Below are 15,396 nucleotides of genomic sequence, written 5' to 3' on the forward strand. Positions count from 1 at the left end.
GAGAGACTGACGTTCATGGCTGCAGTGGCCCTGGGGGTGGAGAGGGTGCCTGGAGCAGCAGGTGGCATCTGACTGTGAAGGGTCAGGGCAGTGAACTTTTAACCTTGAGAATAAAGTGCAGGCTCCCTGCTGTTCAGTGCTGCACTCCAGATGCAGTGGGAAGAAAGGAGCCGTGAAGGATGGGGGGTCTGAGAATGGGCTGGGGATGTGCCGCATGCATAAACGGAAATCCCAGGAGGGTGCACACTCCGAGGCGTGGACAGCTGTGGTTTACTCTCTCTGCTGTCCTTTTGTTGCCTCTTTTCCTCGCATGCATCTCTGCTCTCCCCCCTCTGATGAAGAGTTTTATTTAGAGTCCCATTGTGATTCTAGATGGAACAAAACTCACTGAATTGTGTGTGAATTGACGTGTTGCAGCCCTCTGCATGAGGCTTAAATGTTTTACTTACTGGTTCAACAGTGCTTCCTGAGTTCCTTCCGTGAGCCAGGGGCAGCACTCAGCTACAGGCAGACAGCCAGACAGTTGTTGCCTTTTCTGGACTCTTAACGTGCCTGTTAAGAGTGCCTTAACATGTCCAAAGTGAGGATCCATGCACATACCTTCATCACACAACCTCAGCAGCTTTTAGCTGCTCTAAGTTTGTTACTGGGTAACAGTCTGAAATTGTGGCAGTTCCCAACTCTCTTTATAAGACTACTGGTTGAACAGTAGTTTTGTGGTGAGATCACAAAAATACCTCTTCCAGATTCAGAGTTCCAGCTGGACTTGGTCTGTGTGACAAATGACCACTGCATCTGGAGTGCAGCACTGAACAGCAGGGAGCCTCTGCTTCAGGGGCCTGGCCTCTGCCTGGCTTTGAGTGCACCAGGGAGGGGTGCCCATCACACATGGATGGGCACTGCTGGAGTGGCACAGACACAGTTCTGGGCCTTCGATTGCTCCCAGTGAAATGGCAGACGCCTGTCTCATACAACTATGTTAATAATTTAGTAAATATACAGTGCTTACACCAGTGCTGTAAAGCACTGGCTGTACCTGTCAGTGCTGCCTAAAGATGGGAAACTGAGGCCCAGGGTCACAAACTGCCGGCAGCAGGTTGGGGCACCACCTTCAGAGCGTGGCGTTGTCCAGATGCCCTGTCCGCAGTTCATGTGGGACCTGAAGCAGGGGGTGCTTGATCAGTATTTGTGGAAGAAGAGATCCAGTCTTGGTCTCTGTCATGTTTTTACCTGAGAAGAATTTTTTTTTTTAAATCCACCTTGCGTTGCATGTTTCTGGACAGTTATCCCACCTTCCTTGGGATACCCTCCCTTCTATTGAGGACACACTGGCCATCTTGGGCTGTCCCGAGAGCTAGGTTTCAGGGATGCCTGAGTGTGAGACCCGAGCAGTGCTGAATACTGGGCTGTGACTATGTGTTTTACAGATTATTTGTGATTACTCTTGCTGGGAGGCAGCCCATCCCACCAGCAGCACGTGGTCAGCTCCTCTTACGATGGGTCGCAGGCAGGACCCCTTGGTTATTGCCCCAGGTTCTCCTGTGTACCAGGTCATTCTAATTTGGAGTTGCTTATTTGACTAAAGTATGTTTAAGCTACCTCAAATTTCATTCACAGTGAGGTCAGGTAAAATCCAATATTTGAAGTATGCACACTTTTATTTTAATCTCTGTTAATGTCCTGAGGCTGGTGACTTATTGAAGCTATTCTTATTTTGTCTAATTTGTTCATTTTCTCTTTGAAACTTTTAAAACCCTGGGTTGTAAACTCTTATTTTTCTGCCTTTGAGAGTAAATATTCACACTGCTGTATGCGACCGTAGCTTTCTGAAGACAGAAGTGTGGGGTCCATAGCAGGTGAGCACTAAGTTACATGTCGTATAGTTGAGCTGGTTTAGAAGAGGCAGAGGAACCAGAAATCAAATTGCCAACATCCATTGGATCATAGAAAAAGCAAGAGAATTTCAGAAAAACATCTATTTCTGCTTCATTGACTACGATAAAGCTTTTGACTGTGTGGATCACAGCAAACTATGGAAAATTCTTCAACAGATGGGAATACCAGACCACCTTACCTGCCTTCTGAGAAATCTGTATGTAGGTCAGAAAGCAACAGTTAGAACTGGACATGGAATAACAGACTGGTTCCAAATTGGGAAAGGAGTATGTTAGGGCTGTATGTTGTCACCCTGATTATTTAACTTATATGCAGAGTACACCATGTGAAATGTCAGGCTGGATAAAGTACAAACTGGAATCAAGATTGCTGGGAGAAATATCAGTAACCTCAGATATGCAGATGACAGCACCCTTATGGCAGAAAGTGAAGAGGAACTAAAAAGCCTCTTGATGAAAGTGAAAGAGGACAGTGAAAAGTTGGCTTAAAACTCAACATTCAGAAAACTAAGATCATGGCATCTGGTTCCATCATTTCATGGCAAATAGATGGGGAAGCACTGGAAGCAGTGAGAGACCTTATTTTCTTGGGCTCCAAAATCACTGCAGATGGTGATTGCGGCCATGAAATTAAAAGATGCTTGCTCCTTGAAAGAAAAGCTATGACCAATCTAGACAGCATATTAAAAAGCAGAGACATTACTTTACCAACAAAGGTCCATCTAATCAAAGCTACGGTTTTTCCAGAAGTTCATGTATGGATGTGAGAGTTGGACCAGAAAGAAAGCTGATCGCCAAAGAATTGATGCTTTTGAACTGTGGTGTTGGAGAAAACTCTTGAGAGTCCCTTGGACTGCAAGGAGATCCACCAGTCAATCCTAAAGGAAATCAGTCCTGAATATTCATTGAAAGGACTGATGCTGAAGCTGAAGTTCCAATCCTTAGGACACCTAATGTGAAGAACTGACTCATTGGAAAAGATCCTGATGCTGGGAAAGATTGAAGGCAGGAGAAGAAGGGGACGACAGAGGATGAGATGGTTGGATAGCATCATGGACTTAATGGATACGAGTTTGGGCAAGCTCTGGGAATTGGTAATGGACAAGGAAGCCTGGTGTGCTGCAGTCCATAGGGTTGCAAAGAGTTGAACATGACTGAGTGACTGAACTGATAGCTGGTCTGCAGGTGCTGTGACTGCACTTCCCAGAGGAAGGATATGGCCACCAATGGACCTGGAAGGGTCAAGGTTGAAACTAATTCCAGGAAGCATATTTGAAAGGAGTTGATGGGTAACAGTACTGAGATTGGAAGCTAAATATGTGTGTGTGTGTCTGTGTGTCTGTGTGTGTGTCTGTGTGTGTGTCTGTGTGTGTGTGTGTGTGTGTGTGTGGCACTGTTTAATTGTGGCAGCTTGACAGTGTCTGTTAGCTCTGCCTCTTCCCAGAGCTGCCCTGTGATATCAGTAAGTGGATAAAGTATGAATCTCTAGGACAGGAGATTGGAGAAATAATGACGTGTTTTTAGGCTCTATAAGGTTGATGATTAGAGGCACCTTACTTGGCCACAGCGAGGAAGGCAGCAGATGAATGGACTGATGAAACCATGATGGTGGGCGTTGTGGGTAGGCATGGCTTCCAGGCAACAGGTGATCACTCCTTCTGCATTCCTGCAGAGAAGGTTGCTGTCTGGAGAAAGGGAACTAAGAGCCTCCAGAGTCAGGGACACTGGGTAGTACCGTTCCAGGGGCCCTAAATCAGAGCACAGTGCTGGAGAGGGAGAACAGCTCCACCCTGGTGATGAGCACCATGCTTAGTCACAGGCAAGAGACTGGACCTTTCTTCTTTGGGCAAATGGAATAGCCTGGGTAAAAGACCTGCTGGAAATAGATCTGGTTATGCTGCAGAATGTAATGCTTGCTTGCAGCTCCTAATGTAAAAAAAGGTGTAAATGGTGACAGAGGAGAGAAGAAAAAAATAAACAGATTTACATAAAGATTATAGCATCAGATTCGCATTTAATAATTTAACTTCTTGACAGTGATTAACACGAAAGGCAGTGATTATCCCTAACCCTAACCCTACTTGCAGGGCAGTAATAGAGACGCAGACACAGAGAACAGACTTGACGCAGAGTGGGAAGGAGGAGGTGGGTGGGACGAATCGAGAGAGGAGCACTGACATATACACACTACCGTATAAATAGACAGCCAGGGGGAGTTTGCTGGATGATGCAGGGAGCCCAACCCGGTGCTCTATGCCAGTCTAGAGGGCTGGTGGGATGGGGTGAGAGATGGGAGGGAGGTTCAAGAGGGATGGGACATATGTTTACCTATGGCTGATTCATGTTAATATATGACAGAAACCAACACAACATTGTAAAGCAATTATCCTCCACTTAAAGATGAAATAATTTAACTTCTCGACAGTAATTGGCATGAGAGACAAGATTATATATAATTTTCAAATAAATACACTTATACAAATAAATTTTTAAAATGTTTAATATATGAATAATGTTGCTTAGAATTCTAAGGTTCAATAATGTAAGCGCCAGGTAATTACTATTTTTCTATGAGACTTAATAGTACTCTTTGATTTCATAAATTATGTGCATCTGTTTGATTAAAAGTATAAAGTAATTCTTTCACAAAGTAATTTTTTCAAAGATCATTTGTAGTAATAACTTGAGAAAAACTTGGAGCTCTGAATGGTTCAGTGACAAGAACCGCTAATCAATGACAGTGACATTAACACACTTGCTAGATGAAGGCTCATGGAGCCCAGCACAGAGCTCCAGTGCACAGTGTACTTTTGTGCCGTTCTAACATAGCAAATGTAACATGTGGAGTCCACAGACATTCTGTGGAGAAATGGGGTGCAGAAATCACCAGCGTAAGAGGAGTATTAAACCTCAAGGATGAGTAGCTAGCTCTTGTGGAGCCCTCATGGTAAGCCAGAGACTAGACAATTTGGGGTTAAGATTGCTTTTTCTGATTCACTTTCTGTCAAGTATTACTGGCCTTTTTCTGAAGAAGCAGCAGTTAATCTTTAATGCTCAGCATTTCCTTATTCCGAACTGTGGTAATTAAATCTCTCCTGTGGTACCTAGTAATTTTCTCTGGATTGTGCCTCTGGCTATGTTTCTGAATAGCTGACATGTTGGCCAGAGTTAGGTCAGCTTTTGGCCAGATACTGAATCATTTTTATCTGATGATTTTAACAGTTTTGGTAATTCTTCAAAGCTATATTGAAATGTGGCTTGTTCAGTTGTTTAACATCAGGTGGAGTAAGGTAGCAAGAGTTTGAAATTTTGAATGAAGAAAGATGAAAGTTTATGTTCAGTCCTGGCAACCTGGATTATAAAAAGACTCTGCAAGACTTATTTACAGTTACTTTTAATTTAATGATAATTATAATTTTAAAAATTGTTGCTGTGGCTTACTCTGCATCACTTCATGTGCGCATAACAGGCATTTGTGACAGGAAGGAGCCTGGACTGGTGCTTCCTTTCCTGTTCCTCATCTGGGCTGTCCCAGCCTTCCATGCCCACTGCCCTGTGTGCTTTAGCTTGGCTGTGGGAAAACAGAGAGTCAGGGCTTTATTCTACCAGATAATTTGCTTGGCAAAGTTAGTTAACTCCAACTGCCAGTCAACCTCACCTTACTTTGCTGTTTTCCTTAACCCAGGGGTGGATCAAGCTTTGCCTCCAGAGCGCCGGGCTCCAGTTACTCCTTCCTCTGCCTCTCGCTATCACCGCCGAAGGTCCTCAGGGTCACGAGATGAGCGCTATCGGTCGGGTAAGCTCAATGTATTACAGTTACTACATATTGCCAGATGTAATGTGGGTGGTGGTGAAATGCATGAGTGGACACGTCTGCAGAAGCTGTGTGAATGCACAGCAGTGTATTCAGGTGTTTGTGATTGGTTGTGATATGCAGATGACCTCTTACCTCAGCCATAGATACACCCTCCAGGGCACACAATAAAATTCAGTAAAAAGTAACTCTTTTTATATTTTTAAGATAGTGTCCATTATTTAGAATGTTACAATAATTTAAAATGTAGTAACCTTTTGTAAGCCAAATTTTGCTCATTTTTTAGGTGTTAGAAAATTTAACACTGGTTTCAAAAATCTTGGTTTTACTTTTCCTATCTTGGTTGCTAGTATTTTTTCCTTCTCTTTTAACCTCAGTGTTTTTTCAAGTAGAGTTTTCAAAAAAGAAATAAAATTCTTAATAATTTGTATGTTGTTTATTTCCTTTGCGTTTTATGACACTGCGTATAAGAATGCTGTCTTCATAATTCTGCTTTATAGCAGTCATTTGGGCTTGACAGGCTTAAATTTCTTCCATTAATTTAGCATCAGGAAAGTTGTATTGTGATTAATGTTTAACTTTTTGAGTATTTTTTCCTCCACCATCTGGATTCCAGTTGTTTCCTACTGATTCCCTAACTATAATTTTTTTTAAAGAAAATTATCAGCAAGTGTTGTTGCTGGGACACCAGTTCAGGATACATGTGGATTGCTGATGATGACAATCCAAACTATAATATTTATATATCACTTTATATTTTCAAGTACTTGCAATGGTGTTACCTCAGTTGGTTTTTATAACAGAAAGGTGACATACATATGGCTATTTCATGCTGCAGAAGAGGAAGCTGAGACTGCAAAAAGTGAAGTAGCTCAGACACTTCACATGGAGGCAGGTGGATCAACCCTGTGACCCTCTCAGTGTTGTGAGTCTTTCCCTTACTGAGGACTTGAAGGATAAGCCGCCACCCTTCCCACCAAGCTCAGGAGCTGCGTGCTTGACTTCCTGGCCCAGCTCTCCTTTCTAGATGGGAAGATGGCATAAGACAGACTTTATGGCGTCAGGAATCTTTATGTGCAGAAGCAAGAAGAATGGACTGGAGAAACTAGGAAGAAGGCCAGTGCAGCTTCAGTGCTGCGCCTTCTGCCTTCTTGGCTGTCTCAGGCCTGATGCCTGGGACAGTGTGTGGGGGTGGAATGAAGACGGGTTTGTAACCAAGTTTACATTCTGTGTTTTCACAGGTAGTTTTATCCTCACACATACCAAGAGCTTGTCTTACGTTATTCAGGCATCTCAGAGGCCCCTTTCAGATTAATTAGAAGGGTAGCACATACATATGTGTTGTCAACTTGCTGTGGAATGCTAAGATTTACTCCCTTGTCATGATTGTGTTGTGCATTTTATATATCATGCACACACATGTAGATACATGTACATAGTCACATATATGGGAGACATGCAGGTAGAGACCCACATGTACACACACACAGACATATGTGTAGGCATGTGCATAGACAGACAGTAGACAAGTGCTCACTCTCATCCATATCTTTTGGCACTTGGACTTTATCCTGAAGATGATAGGGTTCCATTCAAAGGTTTTAAGCGAGTCACAATTGGAGCAGGTTGGGGTTTGCAGATGACTTTGGTAGCACTGTGGAATATGAGTTAGAAGGGAGGATCTGGAAGCCCCTGGACACCTGAGGTATTTGTACAGGATATGAATCAGTGCCAGTGAGACATGAGATGTGGTGAGTTAAGGGTAGGGGTGTGTGAGACAGGGGGTTTTGGTGACCCTGAGATATCTAGGTTGTACAGCTGTATAGATGATCCTCTCTGGATCTGCCATTCCAGAATTCATTTTCCCATTTGTAGGTTAAAGGTGGTGGAATTTGCTCCAGCTATTTACTTACTGTGTAGAGAATACATGAAAAATAGTACAGGTATTCCTTCAATTATCATGTAAGATGTGAAAAATATTATTCCATATATAGTTAAAAAAATTTGTTTTTAATTTACACTCTTAATTTTGAATAAATAATGACTACTTAGTTTTAAGGAGCAGACATATCCAGAGGATCTTTCCATGTGGTTTTGAAAGCTCAGCTGGGTTCTCATTTTCTTTAACTGACTCAGTGCCACCATCATATGGGATGACATCCACCCTAGAGGAAAGCTAAGGAGGGCCTTTGGGGCATCCCTGGGCTCATTTGATAGTCTCCTTTGCTATGTCATTATCTGCTGTTCCTGGTTTTAAAATACTCTAATTAGTTTTCTTAATTTAGGCATTTCAATGCTAAGTTACTTTCTTTTAGAGTTTATGCTCATATATTGTTTTTTTTAAGTGGTATAAAATCTTAGAAGCTTGTTTTAATCTGTTTTGAGTGTACATGTTTCAGGATTTTATTTTCTCCTTGTACCAGCACAGAAGATAAAGGACATTTAAGAGAAAAGGTTTTGTGACTCTCAGAATATTTTGCTTTCTGAAATTCTTTGACCACTAGCAGTAGAGTTACTTTAGTTGTTTCGGTGACCAAATTTATCAGCCAGGAGGTAATTCTGTTATCCTTTAGACAGTTGACCTAATTAACAGTCAATGTGGTCAGCCATATAGCCACAGACTTAATATCTCTTGGCTATATATTTTCATTTCTAAACCCATTGCCTTACATGGTAATGAACTCCTACTGGAATTCTTTATAGAGTAATGTGTACCTCTCTTTTTAAATAATTTCCTTTGGGAACTAAAATTTGATTTGGAAAGTGAATGAATAAATAGGCATTTACCAGGTACCTAGAAAACATCTACCTTTTGTGCTCATTCCAGCTCGAATGTCATGGAGTGCTGTCTTCCTCCAGGAGGAAGAGCTCAGAGGCCAGGGAGCTGTAGGGGTGATTCAAAACCCTTTCAGGAAGGTCTGTGAGGACAAGCCATTTTCGGGATAATGCTAACACATTACTTGCCTCTTTTAGTCTTTTGTGAATGTACAGTGGGTTTTTCCAGAGGCTGCCTGACATGATGATGTTATCATTCTTATAAGCCAGTAGAATCCGTGATTATGAAGTCATGTATTTTTAAAAGTTTTTCAGTTTCCTTTCTAATTCAGTAAATATCAAAGCATTAATCCTATAAGTAAAACTTCAAAGTTTTTCATCAATTTTGGGGTATAAATCAAAAAATAACATTTTCTTACTTAAAAGGCTTAAATCAGACTGCATACTCCACTTAGCATTCCTAGACAGCGTTACAAGCTGTCTCTGTAAAGCTGAATCATCCAGCATGATGGTCAGTATGCACAAGAGAAATTTTATATTTAAATTAATGAAATTAAATAAGATTTGACATTCTGTTTCTGTGCTTTTTTTTACTAGCCACGTTTTAAGATAAGTGACTACTATACTGGGCAGTGCAGATATGGAAAATCACCACCACAACAGAAAGTTGTCTTTCATAGTGCTGTGCTAGGTTGTGCTGAAGGTTGTGTAAATATGGAGGAGAAGGCAGAAGATGTAGCTGAAGACAGTTTTTAAAGGTCGTCTTGTTGAAAACTAATAAAGCTTGATATTAATGCCTAGTCATTTAACAGAAAAAAAACACAGAGTTGGATTTCAGAAATATGTATAGGTAGTTGGGTTGAGGTAGGTTTCTGGTTGAAGCAGGGACGTGTTAAGAGGATTTGTATTTCAGGTAAAAAAAAAAAAGTGATTAATCAATTTATGGAATACACCAAAACAGTACTTAGACATTGATACAGTAGTTACCAAAAAATACTTATATTGGGTAGGAAGAGATCCTGGAAATTAAGTAAGGATTTAACTTAAGAAGCCAGAAAAGAGAAACTGAATGAGTTTACAAAAAGAAGAAATGAGAAAATAATCAGAAAAAAATTGGACTAGAGGATGTAGATTTGGTTTCCACTTGGGCGTGTGGTGGAAGCACAGAAATCCTCATACACATCCTTACACAAGAAAAGGCTTCAGTTCAGTGCAGTCCCTCAGTCGTGTCTGACTCTTTGAGACCCTGTGGACTGCAGCACACCAGGCCTGCCTGTCCATCACCAACTCCCAGAGCTTGCTCAAACTCATGTCCATCTGTCAGTGATACCATCCAACCATCTCATCCTCGTCATCCCCTTCTTCTCCTGCCTTCAATCTTTCCCAACATCAGGGTCTTTTCCCATGAGTCTGTTCTTCACATCAGGTGGCCAAAGTATTTGAGTTTCAACTTCAACATCAGTCCTTCCAGCAAATATTCAGGACTGATTTCCTTTAGGGTTAACTGGTTGGATCTCCTTGCATTCCAAGGGACTCTCAAGAGTCTTCTCCAACATCACGGTTCAAAAGCATCAATTCTTCTGCTCTTTTTTTTTTTTTAATTTTTTTATTCTTTTTAAATTTTAAAATCTTTAATTCTTACATGCGTTCCCAATTTATAGTCCAACTCTCACATCCATACATGACTACTGGGAAAGCCATAGTTTTGAATAGACGGACCTTTGTTGGTAAAGTCGTGTCTCTGCTTTTTAATATGCTGTCTAGATTGGTCATAGCTTTTCTTCCAAGGAGCAAGCATCTTTTAATTTCATGGCTGCAGTCACCATCTGCAGTGATTTTGGAGCCCAAGAAAATAAAGTCTCACTGTTTCCACTGCTACCCCATCTATTTGCCATGAAATGATGGGACCGGATGCCATGATCTTAGTTTTCTGAATGTTGAGTTTTAAGCCAACTTTTTCACTGTCCTCTTTCACTTTCATCAAGAGGCTCTTTAGTTCTTCTTCACTTTCTGCCATAAGGGTGGTGTCATCTGCGAATCTGAGGTTCTTGATATTTCTCCCAGAAATCTTGATTCCAACTTGTGTTTCATCCAGCCTGGCATTTGTCCTGATGTACTCTGCATATAAGTTAAATAAGCAGGGTGACAATACATTTTTCCCGATTTGGAACCAGTCTGTTGTTCCATGTCAAGTTCTAACGGTTATTTCTTGACCTGCCAGCAACCCTTCTTTGAAGCATTAAAGAACTGAGGTCATCAGGCAAACTGCTGACCCCAGAATTGGGTGTGGATAATGGAAACTCTGAAAGACTAGACACATTGCTAGAATTCAGAAACACTGTAGCAGAAATGAAGAATTAACTCATTGATAGACTGAAGGTGGATAGGTCAGAAACTCAGGTCTGCATAAAGAAAGGAAGAATGCTAGAGAAGGAATAGATGAAGATAAAATCCTTAGTTTTTCTTATTCTTAATGGTAAAGAACCCTCCTGCCAGTGCTGGAGTCTTAAGAGATGTGAGTTCAATCCCTGGGTCGGGAAGATCTCCTGGAGAAGGGCATGGCAACCTTCTCCAGTATTCTTGCCTGGAGAATCCATGGACAGAGGAGCCTGGTGGTCTGTGGTCCATAGGATTGCAATGAGTCAGACACAACTGAAGTGACTAACACACACAATTGATCTTACAGATAAACATTTGGGTGATGATAGCATATTAATTCGGACATGACTGAAGCGACTTAGCAGCAGCAGCAGCATATTAATTAGTGAATGAATGAAAACAATGTTACAGGAGAGAGGAACTAGAAATACTCTGTTGTAAGGTATTCATACCACCCTAGAGTTACAGTGTTATTTGAAAGTGAACTCAGATTAATTGTGAAATATATATAATGAACTCAAGGGCAACCACTGAAAGCAGTTTAAACATGAAGCATAATTGATAGGCCAGAAGAGAAGAAGAATGGGATCTTATAAAATACTTAGTTAAAGCTAGAAAAGGCAGGAAAAGAGTGGAAGACAAATAAAGAACAAATACAACAAACAGAAAACAGTAACAAACATGGTAAATAGTAATCCAAGTATATCAATAATAACTTTGTTAGTAAGTGGTCTAAGTACACCAGATAGAAGGTGGAGACTGTCAAGAGTGGGTAAGAAGCAGAACCCACTTATATTGTCTATTTGAGAAATCCACTTGAAATAGAAAGACACAGATGTAGAAAGATACAGTGCAGACACTAATCCAGAAGCATGAGTAACTATATTAATTTCACATAGAGCAGACTTCAGAGCAAGGAAAATTATCAGAGAAAAGAGCATTGCATAATTGTAAAGGTGTCATAATCCTTAATGTGTACATGCCCAACAACAAAATATGAAAAAACATGTGAGATAAGAACCAGTAAAACAAGAATAAATGGACAAAGACTTTAACATCTCTGTATTGATAACTGACAGATCCAGCAGGCAGAAAGTCAGTAAGGGCATCAGTCAACTGGATTTAATTGACATCCAATAGTAACAGAATACACGTTTTCATGCTGGATACCCCAAGATAGACTATATTCTGGGCCTTAAAACACCTTATAACACTGAAAGTGGTAGAAATCAAAGTATACTCTCAGACCACAATGGAATTAAACTGGAAATCAGTAATAAAACTGGGAAATCCCCACATACTTTGAGGTTAAACTGCACACTGCTAAATAACATTTGGGTCAAAGAAGAAGTCTAAGAAGTTTTAAAATATTTTGAATTGAAGAGAAAATGAAAATACAGAGGATCAAAATTTGTGGGATGTAACAAAAGCATTGCTTAGAGGAAGACGTACAGCATTGAATGGTATAGTTGAAAAGCTTCAAGATGCATTAAGAAGCCAGGAAAAGTAGGGAAAGTAAATTAAAAGAGGAAAATAAATAAAAGGAGAAACAATGAATTTGAAAACAAAGCAATAGAGAAAATCAAGCCTAAATCCTATTTTTTTAAAAGAGCATTAAAACTGATACTCTAGGCAGGTTAAGAAAAAAATAGAAAACACACAAGTTACTAAATCAGAAATGAAAAAATTAACATTACTATTAATCCCATAGACAATAAAAGAATATTAAGGATATTACAGGCAACTCTGTGAATACAAATACAAAAACCTAGATGAAAATGACCCATTCCTTGAAAGACACAATCTGCCAAAACTCACCCAAGAAGAAAGAGACCATCTAAATAGGCCTATGTCTGTTAACAACACTGAAACGATTATAGCCTTCCAAAGCACCAGGCCCAGATAGGTTCACTGCTGAGTCTATCAGAAATTTATGGAAGAAGTTGTACCTGTGTCCTGTATTCTCTTTGTGCAGATAAAAGCAGAGGGGCTACTTCCTAATTTATTCTATGTGGCAAGCATTAACCTAATACAAAAACTAAACAAAGATATTACAAGAAAGGAAATCTACAGACTGGTATCTCTCATGAACATAGGTGCAAAATTCCTCAACAAAATATTAGCCAATCAAATCCAAAAACAGAAACTATTACACAACACAACCAAGTGGGATTTATTCCAGGTATACAAAGCTGGGTTAACAATGGAAAATCAGTTAATGTAATTGATAGTATCAACAGGCTAAAGAAAAAAAAAAGACCTGTCAATAGATGCAGAGAAAGCATTTCACAAAATCCAGTACCCCTTTATGACAAAAATTCTTGACAATCTAGGAGTAGGGGAGAACATCCTCAATTTGATGAAGAATATGAAAAAAAATACAGTTAATATTTAGTGGTGAGACTTCCCACTAAGATCAACAACGTGGTAAAAATGTCCCATCATCATTACTTTTCAATATCATACTGAAAGTCTTAGCTAATGCAATAGGTTAAGTAAAGGAAATTAAAAGTATACATGTTTGGAGTGATGTGATTGTTTATGTAGAAAGCCCTAAAGAATCAAGAAAAAAATCGAAAACTCATGTGATTATAGCAAGGTTGTAGAATACAAGGTTAATATAAAAAAAAGCCACTTACATACCAGCTAATAAACAATTGGAATTTAAAATTAGAAATAAAGATCATTAAACTATAATTTAAAAGGCTACATGCACCCCTGTGTTCATAGCAGCACCTTAACTAAGGACCAAAGTTACCTCCATCAGTAGAGGACAGACTTATGTGAAGTCCCCACTAAAATGCATGGTCTGCATCTAGTCATGAGGAAATGTCAGAAAACCCAGGCTGAAGACAATCTATAAAATAACTGGCCTGTATCCTTTAAAGTCCTAAAAGAAATCAGTCCTGAATATTCATTGGAAGGACTGATGTTGAAGCTCAAACTCCAATATTTTGGCCACCTAATGCGAAGAACTGACTCAGTGGAAAAGACTCCCATGCTGGGAAAGGTTAAAGGCAGGAAGAGAAGGGGCCGACAGAGGATGAGATGGTTGGATGGCATCACTGACTCAATGGACATGAGTTTGAGCAAGCTCTGGGAGTTGGTGATGGACAAGGAAGCCTGGTATACTGCAGTCCATGGTGTTGCAAAGAGTCGGACACAACTGAGTGACTGAATTGATTGATCCTTTAAAATGGCCAGTTTCATGGAATGCAGAAGCTGGGAAACTGGTCCAAATCTACAAGGGCAAAGAAGATCTAATAAATATGTGCACCCATGGTCCTGGATTGAATCACAGACTAAAAAGACAGAATAACTGCAAAGGAAGTTACTGGGACAATTGGTACCATTTGAACTTGCAGTTTGAATTAGATGATGGTAGTGTATCATTGGATTTCCTGGGTGGCACTAGTGGTAAAGAACCCACCTGTCAATGCAGGTAGGCATAAGAGACATAGATTTGTTTGCTGGAAGAGCCCTTGGAGGAGGGCACATCAACCCACTCCAGTATTCCTGCCTGGAGTGTCCCATGGACAGAGGAGCCTGGCAGGCTGCAGTCCATAGGGTTGCAGAGAGTCAGACACAACTGAAGCAACTTAGCACACACACAAAGGCTATCATTGTTACATTTCCCAATTTTGAGAATTCACATTATGTAAGAGAATATCTTTGTTTATAGGAAATATGTTGAAATATTTAGGTATAGAAAAATATGGTAGCTGCAGTTTATTTTCACATAATTAGGGAAAAAACTCATGTAAAGAAAGCAGTGGGGTCAAATATAAATGGTGAGTTTGTGTAAAAGTTATACCAGAGTTCTCTGTACTATCCTTGCAGATTATTTTCTGTAAATTTGAAATTACATCCAAAAACTTAAGAAGGAGAAATATATAAAGCAAAGTGTTTGATGTGTGGAGAACCAGTGTTCTCATTAATGAGCTCTTTAGTTTTGTTCAGTAATGTAAATTCAAGTCATTCAGTCACCAGTTTTCAATCTAGGAGTTTTAAGAGAGACCAGAAACTGGGTTTTTGTCTTAAAGTACTTTGAATTTAGATGAGGAGAGAAGAGCAGTGCACACACAGTCTGAACAAAAAATAATAAAGTCATTGTGTTTGATATGTGATGTGGTCTAGAACAATTATTGGCAAATATTTTCTGTAAAGGGCCAGATAGCAAATATTTCTAGCTTTCTAGGCCATTATGGTCTCTGTCACAACTGCTCAGCCCTGCTTTACAGTATGGAAGCAGCCATAGATGACACACACAGAAATGATGCCTTGCTTTTCCACTGAAACATTATTACCAGGAGAATGCAGGCTGCATCTGGCCTGAGGGCTGGTCTGTGTTTGACCTGACTCTCAAATGTTAACACGGTGGGGTTTCTTAGGAGCAGTTACAGAACAGTGTGGTTGGTTAGTGGTGAAGATGTGAGCCCTGGAGGTGCTCACACCTGGTTCATACCTAGTCATTGCCACTGACAAGTTACACTGGGAGGGCTTTACACCTTTGCTTTCTTGTTTGTGAAATGG

At 40.2% G+C, this 15,396-nt stretch overlaps 1 protein-coding gene across 5 annotated transcripts in view; it reads left to right on the forward strand.

Annotated features, from left to right (window-relative positions):
* DIP2C (disco interacting protein 2 homolog C) overlaps nt 1-15,396 on the forward strand; it is a 306,573-nt gene that overhangs the window by 169,552 nt on the left and 121,625 nt on the right. For all 5 annotated transcript variants that reach the window (XM_018057349.1, XM_018057350.1, XM_018057351.1 and 2 more), the window contains one exon: nt 5,581-5,691. In XM_018057349.1, the coding sequence (XP_017912838.1) occupies nt 5,581-5,691 (111 nt within the window). The remainder of the gene's footprint in view (nt 1-5,580; nt 5,692-15,396) is intronic.

The sequence above is a fragment of the Capra hircus genome, chromosome 13 (assembly GCF_001704415.2).
Source record: "Capra hircus breed San Clemente chromosome 13, ASM170441v1, whole genome shotgun sequence".
Classification (NCBI taxonomy): Eukaryota; Metazoa; Chordata; class Mammalia; order Artiodactyla; family Bovidae; genus Capra; species Capra hircus.